The sequence below is a fragment of the Seriola aureovittata genome, chromosome 14 (assembly GCF_021018895.1).
Source record: "Seriola aureovittata isolate HTS-2021-v1 ecotype China chromosome 14, ASM2101889v1, whole genome shotgun sequence".
NCBI lineage: Eukaryota > Metazoa > Chordata > Actinopteri > Carangiformes > Carangidae > Seriola > Seriola aureovittata.
Window position 1 is genome coordinate 8,051,758 of NC_079377.1, and position 23,614 is coordinate 8,075,371.

Genomic DNA, 23,614 nt, shown 5'->3' on the forward strand with positions numbered 1-23,614 from the left:
CGCTACCATCCGCACCTTGCTATTTTCGGTTTGTGTATTATTTTCACACCAACAATTCACCTCACTGCATTCTTAGTTTTAAAAAAATCTGCGTTTCCTGTTTTACCGTTGCTTTTGCCCAGAATTGAATCCAGTCTTCTTAAAGCTAAAATGACACACATGCAGTCACTATCGCATGTTGGTATGTTTAAAGTTACACAACAATGCTAGATAATGTTATAAAAATAACAAATATACAGCAGTTTTACCAGGTTAGGGTGGTGGAAACAGGTTGACATAACTCAGTCTAAATCAAAAAAATAAAACCAAGTGTACTAGCTTTCTGTGTCACAAATGATTTTCATTGTTTTCATTGTGAGAATTACTGATATCTGCATAAGCATGTAAAAGTGCACCTTTTAAGAAGACCATTCAGACACTGGGCAGCATTACTGAAATATTATAAACAATAGTTTTTGACCATTATATTGTGTTATAATGAATAGGCTTGTAGGCCGAACAAAGGAACATGCAAGAGGCATGCAGGAAAGAATTAAGCTCCCTCCCAGCCTGGCTCACATGTACAATAATCCTGCTGTGAATCACCTCTTTGTCCAAACCAGAGTCACCACAATTCCAGTGACTGGGGCTTCAGCAGGAGTTGCCTTGGCAATGCCATGGCAGCTTTAAACAAGAAGAAAAAAAAATAACAATCTTAATACCTTTTGTTTACGCACTTGTTCCCCAATATTTAGGGCAGTCCAACAAATCCACTCCTCCTGCAGGATCAATAACACCTGAGCGCAGAACTTTAAAAGATTTTAATAAAAATTCCACGTTTGAATTTTGAATGATGATAACAACTTTTGAACAAGCAATCCTGATCGTTTACTAAACATGTGGCCTCAGACTCGTGGATAACTCCATGACTCAAGTTGCATATGCCTTCTGAATGAGTTGCAGCTCTCTCTTTCTTGCAATGTGGCCTCGGTACTTTCTTTTAATTGACATTTAAATACTATTATGTTACCTTTGATGGCTTGAACATCCAACACCAATGAAATATCTACAATTCAGCCAGCAGGTAAATGGACTGAGAACTTATCTCCTCACTTCAAGCATGTATTTCACAGTTCTACAGGTAGCAGCTCTGGATAGGCAATTGCTTAAAAGAGCACCCCTGCACTTTAGTAATGCTCTACCATATGCCAGGGGAATTCATAAGACACACATTATGAACAGAATGGTCAATTGAAGCAGCAGAGGCCGAGATATCGTGAATTTTAGTCTCTAGCATGGGTTAAGCTCCAGAAATACTGATTTCCTACTCTTGCCACTCTTTCAGTAGACCGCCCATGCTTTCTAAATTCTTACAAACTTCACAGCTGCAGTTTGTAACTCACGCTTTGTGTTTTAAATTGAAGTCTAAGCTAAGATAACTCTGATGACATCATCAGGGTTATTTTTCCTCTAAAGCCACAGAAGATATTATACAAATGTTTCTGCATGCTAGTACTAGTACTCCTCATGACAAGTACACTAAACTTCATGGGTAAAATCTGTGGAGTGCCCCTTTAATTTAACTACAACACAGCATACTGTAGTCAAACCAGATGGGTGACAAATTCAAGAAAAACCTGAATAAATAAGTGGAAAAACATAATGTATACAACTTCCACACAGGTGCACTGTGTGGTACAATTAAGCAGTTAACATCCCATCATGCTCTGTGGTAGGTATAAAAGTGCTGAGCAGGCACAGTTCATTTTCATTCTGTATCAAAAGGAAGGAAAGAGGAAAAGATCTAAGTGACTTTGAAAGAGGGTTCATTGTTGGGGCACAGATGGCAGGAGTTTCAGTCACAAAGACGGCTCAACAGGCCAGTGTTTCAGCGGAACCAGTGACTAAAGTGACACCTGTATTTAGATCTATGGGAAAGACGTCATTAAACAGGAATGGAAAATGTGGTTGACATGGCACATTTGAGGACTGTGATGCTTGTGCATCGGCGTGATAGGTAAGGATAAACAAAAACAGTCAACTCATCCTCCGGTGACTGAAAATGTCAATGCAACAACGTGATCAAGCTGTGTCAGCAAGAACAGTGTGTTGACAATTACATAAAGAGGGATATTATAGTAGGGTTGCAGTGCATAAACCCCTCATTACAAAGATGAATGCACAAGTGAGAGTGAGGCAAAAACCATAGACACTGGTCTACAGAGATGTGGAAAAAAGTGATACGGTCAGATGAGTCATCCTTCACCATACTTTCCACAAGTGGGTGACTGCTTGTGTGGCATGCACCAAGAGAACAGTACAGGCCTGGATTCTTGACCCCTACGGTGACGGGATCTGGTGGGTCTGTTATGCAGTGGCGGGGCATTTGGCTGGCACAGTTTGCGTCCACTTGTACCCTTAGAGGGAAGGTTCACTAGGGGTCACTGAATGGTTTGATGAATATTAAAATTATCTGAATCATATCCTATAGGCTTTACAGTCACCAGATCTCAACCCAATTGAACACCTATGGGAGATTTTGGACCAATGTGTGAGACAGCGCTCTCCACTACCAGCATCAAAACACCAAATGAGGGAATGGCTTTTGGAAGAATGGTGTTCATCCCTCCAGTAGAGTTCGGAGAATCAATGGCACGGTTTCATTGATTCAAGGATTCAAGCTGTTCTGGTGGTGATCCAACACCTTATAAGGGCACTTTATGTTGGGCTTTTCTTTATTTAAATTCCTTAATTTGTAACCCCTGTGTATAAGGTAAGTCAAAATTCTGGTTGTTGTTGTGTATGGTTTTGTTTTGAGTATTAATGGGAAGTGACACCGTCTTAGCACACAATTTCATGCATGTGGACTTAGCTATTATGTTATTAATGAATGGATAGAGTGGACAGATGCCATGGACATTAGGAGACTGTGCTTGAATCTGAAATGGTAGAATATTTAGTATGGGCTTGGACTGCTGGTCTTGAGACTTGAGACGTTTTAATTAAATCTTGTCTAGGTTACCAAGGTCATAGACAGAGCGCGACAGTTGAGTGCATCAGATTACTTCTGCTCAATTCAGAACTTTCTTTATTCCAGCATATAAAGCATCTACATGATATTGTCCACTTTTATGGTGTCTTATGTGAAAGTGTTTTATCCAGCACATACTATAAACAGTGTTTGCAGTTGATGAAGAAAAGCTGTGGACCTTAAGCCAAAGAGACATGAAATGCAAGTGAATATAATGAAAAGCTGTCCTAGTTACAGAATGATTTACAGTTTTATATATTGAGCAGATGCTCCTATATAGTAGGAGTAGTAAAATGAGTGAGCACCCCTCAAGCATCAGTGGAGACAGGCGACTCAGAGCGGTATGAAAACAACAAATGCTACAACATTAAACCAGAAATGTAAATGGGAGTGCTTCACTCCTGTCAGCGGTTATGTGGATAAGCCAATGCAAGCCTAATAATCATCTAATATAAGGTTACTGCAATTCATCTGGAGAGAATAATAACTGCTAAAGGGTCACAGGCACTAACAGAAACTGTTTAATGAATTTTCATATATTAAGCTTTATTCAAGTAGACACTTGTAGGAAATTAAAGCAGCACAGGCAGGATAAGGTGTGAATTAGAAGGTGTCTGCTAACCCCTTTTTTTTTTCTTTGCCTTGGATGCTCTGTTCATTGAAATGCATTTCTAGCCACGACAATCAGAATGTCATTGCCTTTCTGTGAAACAAACAACTCATTGCATAACCACAAATCATCATGCAGTTCAAGTCATCATTACTAGTATGACAAGTATTAATGCAGGCCACAGAAATGGTTCTGAAGTCGAGAAAAAGTAAAGCTTTGTACCAGATTTCCTCATCTTACTTGGTTTGGACCACATTTATAATGTAGCTAATAAACAAATAAATAAAATGTTGGCAGTTATTTTCACATCACATGATGTGTTGAGGTGCAATTTTGCACTATTTAATTGGATATTTTGGTAGACTGCTAGCATGTCTATTAATGGGCAGTGGTATAGTTTGATTAACCACAATAAGCATAACACCATTAGAGGAAAAGTGGCAGACTACAAATCATTACCAGAGCCGCTTTTAATTTGTCTAATACCAACTCTCCAATCACATAGCTTATCAAACCACCTCACATCTTCTACTCGCTTTATTCTTTTCCCCAGGATCCTGTTAAACTACATGCAATGGTTGCTCAGTAAAAAATGTGACTAAAACTACACGCTCTTGTCTAAATTTCTGTACATCACACCAATTAATTTAAAAGTGAAACAACTTTGCAAAGTTATGACTCTATATACATGGCAACAAACAACAAATTAAGACACAACAGCCTGCAGGAATAGCAACAGTCACAACTGTGATCCATTCAAACTATAAGAAAAGAATAAACAGCTTGCATCACAGCCTATTTCCCAAAAAAATATGACAGCTGTGACTTTTACAAATTGAATAAGGGTGAAGGAAACAACGCCAGAGCTTTTGAATATTTTGTGAATTTCACAGCTCATTTATTCTTATATTACTATGCACCATACTTTTACCATGTATTAACATCAGACACTCTCTATGAAGCAGTCTTTAAAATGGAAGTCAGATATATCAAAACATGCCCAGGCCTTATCTCAGCATTTAATTCAATAACAGAGCATAAACCAAAAAGCATAATATCAAAATTACAGTTCCCAAATTGTATTTGCAAATACAGCTGAGTGTCATGCTTATCAAATGAACCTATTACTTTGGCTTATGTCCAAGACACTTGCCTCCCTTTGTTTGAACAGATCAAAATTGACACTTAGTACAAGTTCACACTAGCCTTATTCATGAGAACAAACGGATGAAACCCTGCATATAAAATATTGATATTACATTCAACATTTATGTTTGATTTGCCTTGATGAGGCATGTTTATACAGGAGTTAGATGAAAATGAGCAGAGACTGGATATGCAGAAGCAGAAGTGATGGAGTGACTGAGTTTCCTGTGGCATTAAACACATGCAAGAAAAAAATGAATGAACATACCTTCATCTCTCAATGAGTCCTCTAGGTGACCAGTGTAACGAAGCTGAGGCTGAAAACAGAGGTTGAAGAAGCTGTTAGGCATCACAGATAGTGCCAACTTCAGTCTGCCACAACAAGACACGTTTATGTTATGATGACATCACTTCTTCTGCTACACTGCTGGATGCCATGAAAAAGCTGGGCGGTAGATGCACTCTTTACATTGCTTGGGAAAAAAACACAAGAAATCTCCTCTCAGGGATTGCGGGTTTCCTCCAGAATTGAAGCTTTACTTGATTAAAGAAAAGTTTAAAGGCCATTTGCTTAAATAATCCCAACTAATACAAAAGGCTAATGGTGTGTGTGCTCGAGCTTTCGAGCCACATTCCCAACAATATCCGTGTTGTAAAGTAAACCGTGGCAGGCTGATCACTCTCATTCGCAGAGCCCTCAAAGCCGTTTATGTAATGCCCAGTGTGCTGTAGTCAGTCAGTCAGCAGCCAGACTTGGCTTGTGGCTACGAAGGGCGAGCAAACACAAAGTAACTAGTCGCTGGCCAGTGAGACGACTTCCTCTCTCGGGCGACACAAATACACGGATAATGTAGCAGTATAGGATGAAGTGTCCTGCAAAACCCGCACGGGGCCCGGGTCTTTTGAGTACGGCAGCGTGGTGTGCCCGCTGTCTGCACTGCACTGACTATAGCAACACTACAGCAGAGGATGACGCCATTTCTGTAGCTGACAGTCGGCTAAGAAGGAGAACACTCCAGCGCACAAACACTGTAAATTGCGGGATCGGTGGTCGCAATTCACCTGCCCATGTTTGAGCCATTTCTCTGTCGGAGACGAATCTCTTGGTTTTTTTTATTTATGTTTCTTTTTTTTCTTTTTACAGAAAAACTGCTCCGAGATCGTTCAATTTCGTTTTCGCTTCTCTCCCTTGTCTCGGTGCGCTGCTCTCTGCGGAGAGTACACTCGACAGCAAAAATAGAGCGATAATAACACTTGCTTATGGGCAGACAACACAGCCACCAAACCAGACCTTTAGAGGAATGACACGTTAAAGCCGTGGCGTGGTAACAGCGTCAAGTTGAACGAAGTGAGGGATCGACCGTGCAGCCCCACTGAAAGTCACTTTCTTCCTACACAAAATGTTCTCTTTATCGACTGGTCTGGCATTTCGCTGACTGTTCACTGAGTAACGCTGAGTGAGGTTGCCTCTGACAAAGAAACAAGTCGACGGAACGGTTCGCAACAAGGTCAAGCTAGAGGAAGACCTGTAACGCAGCGACATCGCATTAATACCTACAACATTTTATTGTTATAAGATAAGCCAAGGTCGCAGCCCTCATTTGTGGCTCTTAGTCACAGCGAATGATCACGGAGGATACAATGTCATCCGCCCCACACAATTTGCTAGACCAGCCGCTGCAAGTGAGTGACTGACCACCAGCAACAATATGCACACAAACAGCCCGAGCATCGGCCGTCTTTCCTCTAGTGCTAAATGCTGCTACCGCGGTTAACTAAAGCATTCAACCCATTTAAACATCTTCAGTAATGATTCCTGCCTAGTCAGTTTATCATCGGGGATGTTGCCTGTTACGGAAATGTGCAAAATACTGGTCACGCACGCACAACACTGAGAATAACACAAGTCCTCTCCAGCAGAAGGAAAATAGTCCACCTCGCATTTGGTTATAATACCACAACTGATCAAACGGGTGAGATCTTGACACAAGGTAGCCCATCTGCTCCAACCTAGACTGGACAAGTCAATCGAGAGAAGCTAACGATACTGGTGGCACAAAAGAAAAGCCTGACAATGCAATTTACCTGTGAAACTACACCGATCAGTCGCTGCTCGATAAATCACATCCCGCAGCGATGTCAAGCTTATACAGGTCGCCAATGGCTTCGTGTAATATCACTTTTGACGGCTATTAAGGATCACCATGACAGGCGCTGCTCGACGACAACCTCTCCGAGGATTCCTCCGCTCAACAACACAACACCCCGGTGCTCGTCCAGCAGGGTTGAAACTATTCAACCCAGGAGTAGCATAACCTTTCACTGTGCTCATCAGCTTAATTTGGCTGGCTACAGCATAACTTTGTTATTGAGCTGACCAAGTTTACCCTGTATTCTCGACCGTCAGCTTTTTGCTGCCCAGCAGCCTAATTCATTCATTTCCTTAAATCCCCCCTAAACACATCACAGCATTAGTTAACAAGTTAGCTAACGTCAAGGTTGGCTTGGTAGCAGCAGGGAAGCAAGCTAGTAAAAATGTTCAAAATAGCGATGGCTTTGCGGAACAAAAGCAGGCTTACCTATGCCGTCAAGTTGAGAAACACTTCTGTTTTTCGACGAAAGTGTATTAGTAATCCATAGGAACATTTATGTGAGAAATCTGACAGGTTTTAACGTCGTCCGTTAGCCCCCGGTTGATGTTGGATGCGGATGGGTAAAAGTCGTTTTCGCAGAGCGCTGCTGTTTGTCTTGTTGAGTAGCTCCTCTAGCCTAGCTCTTTCTGTGATCCTTTCCCCGCCTCCTGAGAGTGATTGACGGCCAGATTAACCCCACCTCTCCCAAAGGCACACTCGCCTATTGGATGGCACAGTGAAGGGAACCGCCTTAGCAGCACAGGATTGGCTGATCTGGGAGTAAAATATGTATGGTGAAGTGTACGAAGTAATCTTACTGGGTGGTTGTCACAATACCGAGAGAAAAAATGCTGAAAAACTACAACCCTAGCTTTAGAACACATGGGTGTGTTCGATATGTTTCACAGACTGACCCGACAACACGGAGCCGCGTTTTTCCGTTTTCCAAACAGGTAGGGAGAGTTTACCGGGCCATGATGAAATATAACTGCAACACACAGTGTCCGAGGCACCCATGTTACATTCCGCACCTACTCTGCGCCTGCTCTGTAATGAAGCTGAAGCATATATATGTGCCTCATCAAAACTAGCTTGTACTGAAAAGTGTCTGTACAGTGAACAGCAGTAACCGTCGTTGCCTAGCATAGCATCCGTTGAGTTGGCCAGTAACACAAGGACCTAAAAATGATATGAAAGTGTGGATATGACATTAATATGGTGTGCCTCGGATGACCAGCGTTAAAGAAGAAGTTTTTAATTTGAAAAAGAAAGAAAGAAATGCTCAGCGGTGGTATACCAGTGCGTTTATGTTAGCCTGCTAACGCTAGCTAAGTAGCAGCCTGGCTAACAGGAATACAGGACCGGCTAGTCAGCGACCGACATAACGCAGCAAAGGTGGGTGGAGTTAAGGAAGGAAAGGAAGGAAATTGGCAGCTTGTCACAGACGCATTTTAATTTTTTAAAGCTTTGCTATGTATGTTGAATTTGGGTCACTATAAATCAAACTTCATTAACATTGTCTTTTAAGTTTCCACTTAAAGGGATGCACATTGTCTACATGATGGAAAAACACACTACAAACACTTGAAGCGTCTTTTTTCAAAACCTTGACCCTCGTAATTTTGTGCGAATGGGAAAATGGTCTCAGCCTTTTTCAGATTCACAGTTTGTTTTTCAACAAATAATGTTCAGCATGATTGAGTTATATTGCACACCACATTACTAATATATGAAGTTTACTGCAGGACTGTGTTGGATAGTACCTATTAATCTAGTAACTCTTTATCTAGCTTTTCAAAAGCAATGACTCAGTAAATAATATTACCCAACAAGGGATCAGTGCCTCTGTACTGTAACTTGGTGGAAATTGAATACCACATTGTGTTATTTTATAGAAAATGTCATGCCAGTCTGATAATTTAATGATGATATAGCTGTGCATTAGCCTTTCATTACAGGCAGTGAATCTAATTCCCTAATATGATTTTTTTCAAGATAGATCAGTTTGATAGGCTTACAGGTCTCATGTGACTGGATGTAAATTATGTGTTTTGTAATTTTATGAAATTAAACCTAAATTGCCATCCTGTGTAAAGAGTAGAGGATTTTTTGACTGTGAATATTATGATCAGTAGCTGCCACGGACAACCAAACCTTGCTGTTCTTATTGCTACACTTCTCTGTGATTCACCAGCAATGTGACTGTTTTAACTTATCCAGTCATGTGATTAGTGTGTAACCATGCGCAAGCAGATTTCATTGCTCTGCACATACATCAGGCACGCAGTTTATTACGCCATGGAAGTGTTTCATAAGATTTGTCTAAACCTTTCATTTTCTTGTTTGGTTTAGATGAATTAGAGCATTTTTGGCTGGACCACACCAGCAGGACCAGCCCTATAATCACAAATGTCCCTGACTGACTGAGTGATAGATTTGTGTGGTCAAAGTTCCACCATTGGTCATTTGAATGCCATGTGACTAAGTTGGAGTTTCCAAAGAGAGAAGCAAACAAAGGGCTGAAACCAACTGACAGTATGCAGAATGCAAATATGACATGATGTGTTTACAGCGATTCAGCAACAGTTTTTAAATGCATCCTGAATTTCACACATTGAGCATATGCAGTCCAGCCATATACAAGGTTTTGACCTAGTTTTATTAATGTAAAGCTTTATAAGCGGCACATAAGTTTTTGCGTTCCCTGTATCTCAATTATATGGTTATTTAAAGGAAAAATGCAAAGTGGGCAAAAGTATTACTCGCAAATGATATCCGCAGAGTTTTGGTGTATTATGCTGCTAAGTGTGTAGCAGGATCTTGCAGTTATATATCGGATGTCACTTACCCCGAGCTGGCCTTCGAGTCTGACATTGTTCCTGTCATGTTCACACACATTCCTGCTATTTCTTCTATAACAGCTCTGTCTACTTAACACTGGTTCCCCAATCTGTCAGTGAAGGGCCAGCTTTACTTTTGGAGCTGCCAAATAACACAGGCATCAATTAGACTAATATATTTCTTCAGTACTTTTGTATTCTCAAGTTTTTACCAAACTTTTAAACACCAGAGAACAATAATATTGCCATTATTTCTATCTATTTCTGATAGGCTAGAGGGATGACTGACTACACCAGATCAGAAAGCCACCTGTGTTCTCTTACATTATCTGATCTCTTACTTTAGGGTGTGGGGTTGTCAATTTTTTGATGGTTCATATTTTTGGGTAGTGATGTTTTTCTGTTATGTGAATATACATAAAAAAGACATCTTGAAGATGTAAAATGGATGTTGAAAATCTTTTAACCCTTACAAAAACCCTGTTTGGTGGCAGAGAAAACTTTCAAATAGCCTCTTAATAGTTTTTCAATTTTCTTACATTTCCTTCAAACTAGAAAACTACAGAACACATGTGGCCTCATATAGTATTTTTTTGTAATATTCGTCTAGGTGTTTCACACCTAGACAAATATTTCTATTTTGTAGCTCCAGATGTGTGAAACTGAATACAATTAATTTCTTTCACTTTCTATGAACCAGTCAATTGCCATATGTGAATTAATACATCTTTGTAAAACATTAAAAACAATCAAAAGGGCATTTAAAAGAGTCTGACATCTTCAAAACAAATTGCCTTCCTAGATCTACTTTATATTGGACAGTGTTATAAAAAGTCAATGAGGCTGCAAAACACAGGATATACACATACTGACAAACAACACTTTTTGTTATCTTTGTCCTCCAGTATAGATTTGTGTAAATTTGAAGCAATGGAGGGGGACTCAGAAGCAGCCACCGAGCGAATTCTGCTGGAGCCGTACAAGTACTTGTTGCAACTGCCAGGTGAGTCTTTTTCATTGTCACTGACAGCAGGAAGAGGTGGAGACATACAGACATGCAGCTGAGAGGTCATCAAAATACATGTATGCTGCTGATAAATCCCTAGAGCTCACTTCCTGTTAGTCACACCATGTCAGGGCATTGACATTATTCCTAAAATGATGAAGGGCTGTACACAAATCACAGAGAAAAAACAACTTGAAATTTAAGGGCATTAAATTCATCCATTGTAACACATTTAGTTCAGTTTGAACTAAACTACATTTTGTTTTTCATTGTACATTTGAAATGCAAACATGACTGACTAAAGTGGTGCTTAAATTTCAAATCTGTATTTTGACAGCAGCGTATGGTTTCAATATGTTACAGATATTATGTTGTCAAGGCCTAAATTATGTGGTTTTCATTTTAACATTTCACTATAGAAACTGTAGGCAATGATTTGAAAATGACTAAATCCAAATAATATAAAATATAATTTTTGTATTTATAGTATTGAGAAATTAGAGTTCTAATACCCATCAATAAGCTGTGCATAGCTCTGTGCGTGTTTAACATCCCAGTGTTGTTGAGTCTAATTTCTCTTGACCAACCGCTCATTAGCTTCTGTTAGGAGGCCATCTTTATTTGTTTCCTCAGTTTTTCAGTCATTTTTTGTCAGTGGAGAAGTGAGTGACCTAACAGCACAATTTCAACTGAGTAAATGGGACAAGTCCATGGAGTCTGGTAATGTTTCCTTTGTAGCAGTGTCACTGTGTCATTCAGGCTCATAACACATGATCATTTTGATGTCTTGCAACAGACATTTTTATTAAAAGAAACTACTGGGATTTTTTGTCATAGTTTAGTAATACGTATAGTTATAACTATAAAGCTTCCACAGTAAGACCCTTTTTTTTTTTTAACATAGAATGAGCTTATGATTTGCAACAATAGTCATTGTGGAGGATGCAATTGCAGGTTATCTTTTTCCCTTTCATTTGCATACTATAGTACATATGTATGATTATTAAAATGACTGAACTTTTGTTTTCTGCTCCCTTCTCAGGAAAGCAGGTGAGGAAAAAACTCGCCCAGGCATTTAACCACTGGCTCAATGTTCCAGAGGACAAACTGCAGGTGAGAAATCTGCCATTTCAAGCCTCTTAACATTCAGACTCATCCGATGTTTATTGTTGCAGATGGGTGCAGGAAGGTGAAATGATGCCCTGCTCATCTCAAACAGGCAATTTATTTTGTAATGCAGCCAGAGTGTTTTGTCAGAGTGAGTTGTTCCTAACTGATTGTAAATGTAAAACTTGGGTGTATAGCTCAGAGCATCCATGATTTATCACAGGAGGTTGTTAATGTGGCTGAGGATCAAGTGAAATGAAATTAAAAAGGCGGAGCAACACTTCCAAAAATAGTTTCCCTTTTCTATGTTTGTTTGATCTCCAGGTTAAAACAGCAGCTTTCCCTTATTGATGATATCTTGAATCATTGAAGTGGGATTTGCCTGTGTAGATGGTGTTTATGGTGCAGAGTTTGGTGATACAGTAATTCGTAGGTTTGTCACTGCTAGCTGACCCGTTTACATTACATGTAGTCATTAGATAAGCAGTTTTAAGAGATGATTGTGAGCGATTCAGAAAGCTCTGGTGTTGCTCTGGTGAATGGCTGTTGGGGAACAAGTGAGCCCATCAGACATTTTGGGTGTTTGGACTTAGGTTGAAGTGACTTCACAATGCTGAGCTGTGTCAGATCAGGGCATCTTGTGTTGTGTTTTGTTATCATTTCTTTAGTATTTTACCAGACCATTTTTATGATGCAGCCCCCACCTCCAGTACAGCACAGAGAGCTCCTATTAAACTTGAAAAAAGATTAAGGAACAATTTACATAAAATTGCAGCTTCAGACTGAATGAAATGTCAAAATGTCTGTCGTTTATATTGTCAGAAAAGTCACTAATTGGGAAACTGATGTGTTTTGCTTCCTAAATCCTAAATCATTAGTATTATGATTATTCAAACTATCACACTGAACACTGTTTGTTCTTTTTTCTTAATTTTGAAAAGGCCCTTTCTGACAAGGTAGCTGTTATATCTACTGTTTCATTTCAAGGTGTCTACTCATACACGGCTTTCAAGTTGCTCAGTGGTGGCACATTAATGATAACTTTACTTAATAATATCATTAAGAGCATTTCTCAAAATTATGTTAAAACATAGTAAAACAAAGGGAAAGTAAAACAGTGACAGTGCAATTATTGTCTAAAATGAAGTACTATACAACAGAATAAGGTCAAAAGCTATCAAAATTAATTTTCAATTGTCATCATTAAAAAAATGAAAACATCACTATGTGTAGATAAGAGCTTGCATGCCATAATGTTTAGGGCTTTATTTACTGAATTCACTCCACTGTATTTTCACTCTCATCAGTTTCTGTGTCCTGCTTTGATGCTCACATTCTGGACACGTCTGTGTCTTTATGGGTTTGTCTGCATGCCGGTCATGTGACATCACAAAGTTCAAGAAGTCCTGCCAGCTTGTTTTAAGGCTCAGTTTCTGAATACAGGCTGTGTGCATTTCTCTGTGGACTGAGGCTTTGATACTTTCACAGTATTAATATAAAACCTTGACTTGCTTTATAATGAAAAAACATGGAAATCTCGCTTTATACAATATTGGACCATTCTTACTTTATGCATTGAATGAAAATGGGTAAATGAAAATGGTAGTTAATTGTTTTACTATACACCATATTCCAGATGGGGCATGTAAATGGTTGTGAGAATGAAATATTTGAAAGCATTGATGGATTATTTGTTTTGTATTTAAGATATACTGCACCCACATTAATCTCCATTGAGGGACTACTGCTTTTTCAGCTTCTTGTGATTAGCATGATTCACATCTACACCTCCACTCATCCATTACCATCTTTTAATATATTCTTGGAGGCTGCCTGACAATATTGTAACAGACATATTGAAGCACATATACAGATAGCAGGATGACTGACATTCCTGCTTTTCCTCAGTCATATTCATTTCAAATTTAAAGATTTAGGATTTATTTATTTTATTGAACAGGACCCTTGCCAATATCCCCTTATTATACTGATAGCATAAGCATTGTAGTGACTGGTCCCTTGTCCACTGATGATGATATGAGGACTAATCTGTGTTTTCTGTGTTTTCTGAATGTACATAACTTTCACGGTGCAGCATGCTAAGTGCTGAGTCTGTCAGGTCTCATTAGGTTTGATGTTCAACAGGTCTCCCTGAATATTTTATGATCCCTCTCCTTTGGTCATTTCATCCCCACAGTGGGTTGTATGTCTTCAAATGAGTGAATTCAGTTTGCAAAAAATTAAAAAGGCGCGACTCAAGTGGCATTTTTTATTATTTTGACATTACATGCAGCTGCGTTTCTTGACTGAAATGCTGACATTTTCAATTAAGGAGTGCATGTGCTCCTTGAGGCTACAACGACATGTTACCCTGGAGTTTGACTGATCAGTTTTTTGATGTAGATTTGTTGCCTACATTCATATGCAGATTGTGTCCAAATCTACTTTTGTTCTCCTGATAATTTCACTTCAGACAGAATTTCCTTGTTATTGTACAGCAGGTAGTTGAGGTTTAATCTACCTCACATATCAAAGAACTGTCTCCCCCCGTGGCTTCCTCTGTCTCCCCCGCTCTCTCCCTCTCTGTGTAGCAGCTCTGTAAACTCCTGCTGAACCCATCATGCAGACTGAGAGCACTCCTCTCATCATCATTAGCACACTGCTGCCAAGAAGTCGCCGCCATGGAAACAACCATGCCTTCAGATAGAAGGAGGCAGCGACAGTGGCACACTGTCTCATTCATTTGGCAGTGCATTTTTTATCAGGCCCCATATGTGCTTCTGTGCTGTGTAGTACAGCACAGGTGGAGGTTTGGGAAATTCCCCTTGTACACATCAGTTGCCTTGCAACCTTTAGCTGGCTGTCTCCCTCTTGTTCTCTCTGACAATGCAGAAAGGTTAGCTTTTATTTACAGTCTTCTGTCTCTTATTTTAACAACATGTGCCATTCATGAGAATGTCTGCTGCCTCGAGCTCAGGGCTTCTTGTAGGTTTTAATGTGACTAATGCAGGGTGAGACTATAATGTTGCTGCCTCCATGGGAATATAACTAGGTTATGAGTGGCAGGTTAGCGTATTAAATATGATGTGTAGCAACTCGTAACTACTGGACACTGTAATAAGGTCAGATTCCTGCATAAAACCTGAAATTTGGTAGAGGATTATCATCACATGGAGCAGATAAGAAGTTGTGACAGCAGCAGATTGTGTTGCAGTGAAGGCTGGATCAAGCTAGACAGTACATTTGTAATACATTTGTATTGTAGGGGTTTTCCCCAGGAAAATAGTTTAGCTGCAGTAGTTAGCCTGACAGATCCTGACACATGTCATCTTGTGATCACATTAGTTAGTTGATGACGGCCTAAGCAACAGTCACACTCATTAGATATATGAGCTCTGCTGTATGAAATAGCTCCTCTGTTTTCCTCTCTAAATATTAATATTTTATTTCATAAAAGTGTATTTTTTCATGATGACAGTGAAGATGATGTTTGTTTCCAGTGAGCTGACACATCTCCACTACAAAACCCCACATTGTCAATTAGTTTATTAGGTAGGAGCTCCATTATCCACATTGTGACAAAAACAATGCAAGACAATTGATGAAGACAAAGAGCAGGACTAGGGCATCAACAAACGACATTAAAAAACAAACACACAAAACATAAATCCCAGATTAAGATTATGATGTGGCTTCCTGAGAGTTTTACAAAAACTGGTGGGACATCTGTCATAGTTTCTTATATTTGCTCACCAGAACTGCTGTCCCACATGAATGAGACAGAAATTTTGAATGAATCCAGTAGGTGTGTTGTGTGATCGCATGCATGACCATTTTAAACCCTTGGCCAGACTTCAACAGTCCTGCCATCTGACTTGGGTATGCCTGTGGTGGTTAGCATCTACTGTAGTCCCTCTAACTGAGACAGACTTATGCGTGCGCATAACTGACTTGTCTGTTTCAGAGTTATTTCCCCTCATTATATTGGACTCAGTACACTCGTTTGTTGTGAAGGAGTCTCTGCATTCTCAATGGATCACTGATTGTAGCTTTGGCAAACAGAGTGAGTTTCTGTGTCAATAACCTCTGGTGATAATCAATGAAGTCTTGCAAAGCAGTGAAGGCACTCAGCACTGAAACAGCAGCATTATACAGCAACAGGCCGACTAATTAGATTCCTTGGAGGACCCAGACACAAAGTCCAAAACTTGAAAACTGTTGGTGCCTGTGTTTGGGTTTGATAGCTGCTGTTGTTATGATCTGAGACTGTTGTTGATGTGAATTTCAAATCTTGTCTTGATTGTGCCCTTGTTCCCTTCCCCTGCCAGGAAATTGTAATTCTCAAAGACTTCTGTTTGCTTGTTTGTCTGTTAGACCTGTGAATCCTCAAGTGTGTTTTTGTCTATGTAATATTCCACTTTCTCATTCATGTGAGTATTCATGGTAGCTAACAACCCCCCTCTCTTGTGAGTGGCTCACTGAGGTTGCAGGGTGAGCGAGTGTCGGGACCCTGCCGAGGGAAAGGTTGTGTTTGGCGGATAAACTGCTCAACTGGCCCAGCCTTGGCCATCTGCCTGACCCACTGAGCCTCTCTTTGTGCTCCCCAGCCCCATACAAACAGCTTTCATTACCAGGCCACACCACTTGTCTTTTAAATCAGCAGAGCCACTCCAGCAGGCTGCACTGCCAACTCAGGACAGCGGACACCTGATGGGCAACCCTGGGTGTTTTGTGTCAAACATGGGCCTGAAACGAAGCCATTTTTGGTTATCAGATTGAAGATGGCAAACGATGGCCGTTTGCGTCACTGTTGAATGACTACCGCAGTTATCTGATATCAGTTCAGCAGGCAGAGTATCCGTGTACCACATGTTTTTGTACAATACCCATGACTCAAAGCATGTGCATGTGTGTTATGGTTGATACAGGCTCATATTGTTTGAAAGCTGTTGGGGTTTGTCAGTACACGTATCATCATGGCTGTAAGGTTAAGTCCTCAGCCCTTGTCATGCTGTCTTTAGAGGAGGTGAAAGTGCACTAAGCTTTACAGTGTCAACCATGTAACTACACTTCCTCTGAGCTCATCAAGCCACAGTTTCTCTCTCTCTCTGGCACAACACTTTTTAGTGTTGAGTTTTAGGGTGGACCTGATAGACGTGTCGGGTTTGTTTCTACAACTATTTTGACTGCTGAGGAAGACTTACTAGTGGAACAAGAGTGTAGACATGGCACCCTCTGCTGTATGCAAGTTGTAATGCATAATTTACACAGAGCTCCCAAGAACCTGTTACCGTGTCTGTTACTAGTTCATGAGTAATGAAAGTAAGTTTCTTCCTTTTTAAAGTATTTCTTTTGCTTTGATTTTGATGGCCTTGACAATAATGTTAGTAATCGTAACATTTAAAAAAAGCCTACATGTTTTTATTCATGGATTTGTTTGTGTCATGTTCAGGTGATCATCGAGGTGACTGAGATGCTGCACAACGCCAGCTTGCTCATAGATGACATTGAGGACAGCTCCAAGCTGCGGCGAGGCTTCCCTGTGGCCCACAGCATCTACGGTATTCCCTCTGTTATCAACTCAGCCAACTACGTCTATTTCTTGGGTTTAGAGAAGGTGCTGACCCTAGAGCACCCCGAGGCTGTGCAGGTTTTTACCCGGCAGCTGCTGGAGCTGCACCGTGGCCAGGGCATGGACATCCACTGGAGGGACAGCTACACCTGTCCCACTGAGCAGGAGTACCGCAACATGGTGCTGCAGAAAACCGGAGGGCTCTTTGGCTTGGCTGTGGGTCTGATGCAGCTCTTCTCCGATTGGAAACAGGACCTGAAACCCCTTCTGGACACGCTGGGTCTCTTCTTCCAGATCCGAGACGACTACTGCAACCTGCATTCCCTTGAGTACAGTGAGAACAAAAGCTTCTGCGAGGACCTTACTGAGGGCAAGTTCTCTTTCATCACCATTCATGCCATATGGGTGCGTCCGGAGAGCACCCAGGTGCAGAACATCTTGAGGCAGCGCACAGAGAACATAGACATCAAACGATACTGTGTGGACTACTTGGAGAAAGTTGGCTCCTTTGCCTACACCCGCCAGACTCTGCGTGACCTGGAGAAAGATGCCTACCATCTCATCGCGGACTTGGGGGGAAACCCTCAACTGGAGAACCTGATCAAACACCTCAGCGAAATGCATAAAAAGGCTGAAGCCACGGCAGAGTCCAGTACTGAGCCACACTCCAGCCAAAACCACTGACCTCATCCACCTGCACACTCGCCCTGCACACTCTTACTAACACAGAAGCTTTGCTAATAATACTGATGCAGACGTACACATTTCTCAAAAAGGACAACACACAAACTGTATGTTACAATCACGAACCACTTTAATGAGGCACAATTCATCATTGAACGTGAATACTTGAATTCTGGTAGACAGCTTTGACTGCATTTAGCAGCTGTGATACAGCAAAGCAGCCCCAAATGTCGCCTTTATCTTTTGTGTGCTAGATGGCTTTCTTCAAGTGTTGCTTAAACAAAGTACACATTACCAATTTTTGTATCTCGGTGTATCTGTGCAGTCAGTGGAAGAAATGAATTAAAATAGAAAGTGGAAAATGGAAAATTGTTCTGATTTAAGGTTTGCTTTTGTGAAAATGAAAAAATAACAAGATGGCAAAAAAAGCTTAAAAGCCTTCCTTTTGATGTGTGATACGGTGCATATAAATGTATTTTTTTATGTTTTGCTACCACATTGAAATGTATTATTTTATCTAGGGCCGTGTGAAAGCTGGGTGTTATTTCTGAAGTCCCTATTTAAAATAAGATGTGGATGTCTGTCTCGAGTGTGTGATTAATCATTAAGCTGCCAGAGTGCCAATCCTACAGAAAAGACTTCTGCAACTCACTTGTCCACTTCTTATGTAACATGCTGGTATTATATGCAAAGTAGCACTCACGTTGTTTATGCTCGGCTGTATATGAATACTGTGTTGATGCTTTGGTTTGTTGCAGACAGTGTTTCCATCTGGTTCAGAATCAGCACAGCTCGTCACGTCTGTAATATTTTATTTCGCTGACTCAGTTTTGATATTTGGAGGTAGACACTGTGCTGCACTTATGAACTCATTTGGATTTATCGAATAAAAAAACCTTTAAGGATAACCTCTGGGCTTGTCGCACTTCTGAAACAAAACTCCACACCTGCCTGTGGCAAGGCTGGTGTGGTTGTTTTGAAATGAGCACGTTTAACGTGATGGGGGGGAAGGAGGGACTCTTCTCCGGGGAGCAGCACCATCTACTGAGCACATGGGTGTAACCAAAAATCAAGAAATGACCAACACAAAGTTGTTTGTATGAGTGTTTTTCTGCCTGTTTACTGTAGTTATGGGCGTCTTCCTAAACTGGACCTGATGTCTTATGTAGGATCAGACTCCTAAACATTTACCCTCCACATACACACATGGCCCTACCATTGCAAAACCCTGAGCCATCATTATGTGTAGTATATTTAATCATAAGCTCCTGTTGCACCAGAGCCGTGTGTGATACTTTTGCAACTGCATCTTGATCAGTACAGGCGCAGAGGCGAGGCGAGAATGATGCAAGTTATTACAGAATTGCCTGCGTTTTGTTTTGAGGAACCTTGACTGAATACTCACACAGGGTGGTTGCTAAGGATGCGGTTGGTGTCTGTGCTGCGACTTTGGACTGAAATACAGGGCACCAGTCATCTAAATCCTGTATTATCTGCTTCTTCTGTTAATACTATTGTGAGTTTTTCCTCAGCTGCTGAAAAGAGGCGCAGCCCTGCGGACAGAGGCTATCTGTCCCAGACAGCGCTGTTGACTCACTGAAGCTCTTGCTCTTGACAGCTGCAATTCAATTAATTGTGTGTCTGTTGGATTGAATTGTGGCTTCGCTGAAAATACATCTATTCATCAAAATGTCAAATTCTTGAAAATCTAGGGGACCGGTTCTTTCACTAATTTTCCGTCTAAGCAGCCACAAGTGCAGGGAAATACGGTGCAAATGCATTTCTGATTTGATAAACAGCGCGAGACGTATGAAGTGGCTCTTGCAGAGCTGACTTAAGTCCATCACAATAATCAAAGCCTCTCACGGTTCTCATTTCTTCTCTCCCACTCTCTAGGTTGACAAGATTGATTTTCTCCACCCACAGTGTCTGAGTTCTGTTTGAGAGCAAAACAGAATAGCTTTTGTGTGAAGAGCGACATGGCTCACTCACTGTCTCCCTCATCCTCTGCAAGCTTTGGATTATTTATCACTGGGCTGCGCTTTACACATTTGTGTTTCTTGGTAGCACTCCAGTGGATATTTCATAAATATTCTTGTGGCAACAACAAAATTGATGAGAATGTAAATAGATGCTGCTGTGTTTGTACACCTTCACTGATTTCTGTCCTTTTGGTGATTCTGCTGAACTGAAATTTCACTTTCTTGAGTCAGTTACATTTTTAAAACTACTTACTTGGGTAAAGTTTTTTGAGACTGATGTTTTTTTTTTCAGGTGCACCTTGTTTGACTGATGTACAGTTTTACACATTTACACCTCAGAGCTGCGAGAACAAATGCAGTCCTTTACTGTGGGGCTGCTGAGACGCTCCACTGGAGCAACTGGCAGGATATTTTATTGATTTACAAGATCCTCTGCAGAAAACCACCAACAAAACTCCCTTTCACTGTGACTTAAACTGGTCTACATATTGAACCATGTTCCAGGAAAGATGTGGACAGAATCACTCATTTGTTCCCAGCTACATTTACAGATTAGGCGGCAGGTTATACTCTATACTTTTGTCACTTTGGTCCCTCCCTTAACACTTTACAACTTCCCCTGCCTGTATGCTGTTAACCGTCCACACTCATTCATTCCTAATGATATTATTTAAGTGGGTCACAAATATATACTTTCTTTCTTTGAGTAACTCCTAAAACAGCTGGACACTTGTTGGATACTATTTTCAGTCCCAGATGTGGTGCACTAGCATCAGTGGCAGTAGGATGTTGGATACACAGACAGTTCTTGTTTCATTGTTGATTTGGTCTTTTCATAGCATTTGTTGTTGAAAATCAAAATGTATTATCCTGTAATATGACTTGAAGCCTGGGCTTCATGAAAAGCTTCCTTCACTTTACAATATTCATGCCAGTGTGGTTATCAGATTCATGTCAGTGTTCCCAGAACAACACGTTCTCATGCATAATTCTGCCGGCACTCAGGTATCTGTAAAAACCTCAGTGCGCCCTCATGTCCCATTGGGGATAAAGAGGAATAACAAAGTACTCACTTGTTTCTACCTGCGATCATTGAAGCCTTCATGAAACCGTCTTCTGACTGTAAACTGATTAAAGGACACTCCAGCTATTTTACACTTGTAGTTCAGTTTATTCATCATGGGAGGTGCTACACAGCCTGTGGACAATATTATCTGTAGCTCTAGAGCAAGCTTTCAAAAGTCTGAGAAAATAACCCTGATTGAGCTGCATTATGGGAAATGTAGGCTCCAGTGTTTTTGGAGCTTGACCCATACTACGTCTCGTCTTTTGCTGCATCAATTCTTTTTTTTTTTTTTTTAATCTGCCTCTTGTGAGTCTTCCAACCTTGTGCAAGTGCAATATTACATTTCTGGAGTAATCCTTGAATGTTGAACCGAGGGCAACTGCATTCATTTCACTGACATCGTGACATTTCCTCTATTTATGGTGTTGCATCAGGTTACACCGAATGACTGAGTGGTTTCCAAGAATCTCATCATCAGGCCGATGAGCTAATTCATGATCCTCTTAAGACAGAATAATTGTCAGTAATGGTTCGGTAATGACTGCGCTAATTATCTCTCACAAATAGTATCATAGTAAATCTGCCATGATGCTGCAGCAAGGGTCAAGTGAGCTTATGAAGCTCCATGATTCACTCTGGTTGCATCACTTTGTCAAAGACGTGTGTGATTATCTGCACTGTCGAACAGCCAAACCTTCCTCCGAATGTATCATCTGACTGATCCACAGTGTCACACATTTCACAGCTGTGTTCTGCAAATGTTTGTAAAAAAAAAAAAAAAAAAAAAAAAAAAGTGACAGACACAACCTTACCAGCCTGAGAAAGTGTAGCTGCATGGAAATGAGAGCGAGAGCGAGCTGTGGGTACGATTTCAAATTGGGAATGAAAATGTTGCCCCATTAGGGCATAGTTGTTTGTCTAATAATATCCCCTCATTCCCGTGAATCAGAATCAGACAGAAATACTCGTTTTGGATGCGGGGTGTCATGAATAAATGATTTCCTCCTCGTTTTAGTGCACACAGAGGAGGAGGAGGAGGAGGAGGAGGAGAGGGGTGCTGGAGATGAGGGAGCTGATTGACAGCAATGTGTAATGCTCTGTGAGGAGAGTCTAAGAATCAGGAGTTGTTTGAATGAGTATGCAGATGCACGCCACTCAGCAGACTGTAATCTCCTCTTTCTAAGATCTCAGACAGCTGTGCCAGATCTGAATCTCGGCATCTTCACTTTGACGCCACAGGTAAGTTTTAATTTTAACCATAATGTACTGTGTTTCCACAGTGCTCTAAAATAACACCCAGGTATTACACCTGGCCTCATTAGTGGTATATCTATGGAGTGGCACGCTGCATAAACAGTGAGTTCTACTCCGGCTGGTTTTACCCCAGGGGCACTTGTGCAGTTGGAATGCAGTATATTCAGTCAGATAAATATAAATCTACTTATCTACAACCAAACAGGATGACAAACTGAGGTGATGCTGATCTTTAGTGTATTTAGAGTAAGCAGCTGCCCATCCTGAGTCAGTTGTCACCACGTTTCTACTGGGAGTGCAGACTAGTTAACAAACAAAAAGGTTGAAAATAGCTAGCTGAATGTAAACAGTTGAAATAGTTAAAAGTGACAAAATCTGGCAACCTTTTATGAATCACTTCAATGACATCAAATTATCTGAGAAGAGTTGAGATGTGTCTTAACGCCCTGCAAGTAAAGAAAAAAAGGAAAGGAACATATTCATTTTCTTCCTTTGTTTTTTCTATTCTTATGGAGGGATATGTGTATTACAGTCGCTAATGATTAAGTTCAAATATGGAAGCAGCTGGAAAGCATGTGGTGTCAGTCTCCCTCTGGAACAAAGGATCAATTCTGAAATACTCATTTTACATGTGGAGCTATTGAAAGTAATGGACAACTGCAAATAACCAAATGGAAGTCAAGAAGGGACACTGCAAATTGATAACTGTCTGATAATTGTCATATTTTGTGGTAAACAAGTTTCCATCTTTCTTTTGTTTGTTTTGGGTTATTGCCTTATGAATGTTTGGGCGTGTATAAATAGCTGGAACAGTTAGTGACAGTAAAGCGTTAACAGTTGAAAAAGCTGAAACTGGTGGATCCACAGTTGAAATAGTTATATGTGGATGAATAGCTGAAAAGCTGAAGCAGTGGTTCTCAAACTTTTTTACATCTAAGACCCTAAACTGACACAAGTTAGACCACGCCCCCATTTGATAAGATTTTGGCTTTTAGATTTTTTATCAAAGCAAGAGTTTGAAACCCATGATCATATTTTGTATCATTGTGTTACTTATGGATGGAATCGTAGCGAAAACAAATTATTCCCCTTTTGCTGTGGGACCCCCTGTAACCCACTCAAGAAACCTCTGGGGGTCTCCGGACCCCACTTTGAGAACCACTGGCGAAAGGTAACAGATTAACAGTGGAAATAGTTAAAAGTAG

General features: G+C 40.6%; 2 protein-coding genes across 6 annotated transcripts in view; one reads left to right on the forward strand and one right to left on the reverse strand.

Moving 5' to 3' along the window:
• Positions 1-7,549, reverse strand: part of arid4b (AT-rich interaction domain 4B) — a 43,246-nt gene extending 35,697 nt beyond the window's left edge. Inside the window, exons 1-2 of one of the 3 annotated variants that reach the window (XM_056394706.1) lie at positions 7,346-7,549; positions 5,035-5,083 (exon numbers count right to left, since the gene is read on the reverse strand). In XM_056394706.1, coding sequence (XP_056250681.1) covers positions 5,035-5,040 — 6 coding nt within the window. In that variant the 5' untranslated portion in view covers positions 5,041-5,083; positions 7,346-7,549. The remainder of the gene's footprint in view (positions 1-5,034; positions 5,084-7,345) is intronic. The other 2 variants (XM_056394705.1, XM_056394707.1) reach the window with 2 other exon arrangements.
• Positions 7,550-7,714: 165 nt separating this feature from the next.
• On the forward strand, positions 7,715-19,015 carry ggps1 (geranylgeranyl diphosphate synthase 1). Of its 3 annotated transcripts, none has more exons than XM_056394708.1 (4): positions 7,715-7,851; positions 10,644-10,741; positions 11,787-11,857; positions 17,304-19,015. In XM_056394708.1, the coding sequence occupies exons 1-4, from the start codon at positions 7,781-7,783 to the stop codon at positions 18,105-18,107; spliced, it is 1,044 nt and encodes a 347-aa protein (XP_056250683.1). In that variant the 5' UTR covers positions 7,715-7,780; the 3' UTR covers positions 18,108-19,015. The 3 variants fall into 3 exon arrangements, with proteins under 3 accessions (XP_056250683.1, XP_056250684.1, XP_056250685.1); XM_056394709.1 differs by lacking the exon at positions 7,715-7,851 and adding an exon at positions 7,910-8,293; XM_056394710.1 differs by lacking the exon at positions 7,715-7,851 and adding an exon at positions 7,910-8,293 and having other exon boundaries at positions 10,649-10,741.
• Positions 19,016-23,614: the final 4,599 nt, after the last annotated feature.

Bases quoted from the DNA above. Each gene is read 5' to 3' on its own strand.
- ggps1 (XM_056394708.1), top strand. From the start codon at position 7,781: ATGGGTGTGTTCGATATGTTTCACAGACTGACCCGACAACACGGAGCC. The intron at 7,852-10,643 runs GTAGGGAGAGTT...TTTGTCCTCCAG, and splicing joins TTTTTCCGTTTTCCAAACAG to TATAGATTTGTGTAAATTTG. The intron at 11,858-17,303 runs GTGAGAAATCTG...TGTCATGTTCAG, and splicing joins TTCCAGAGGACAAACTGCAG to GTGATCATCGAGGTGACTGA.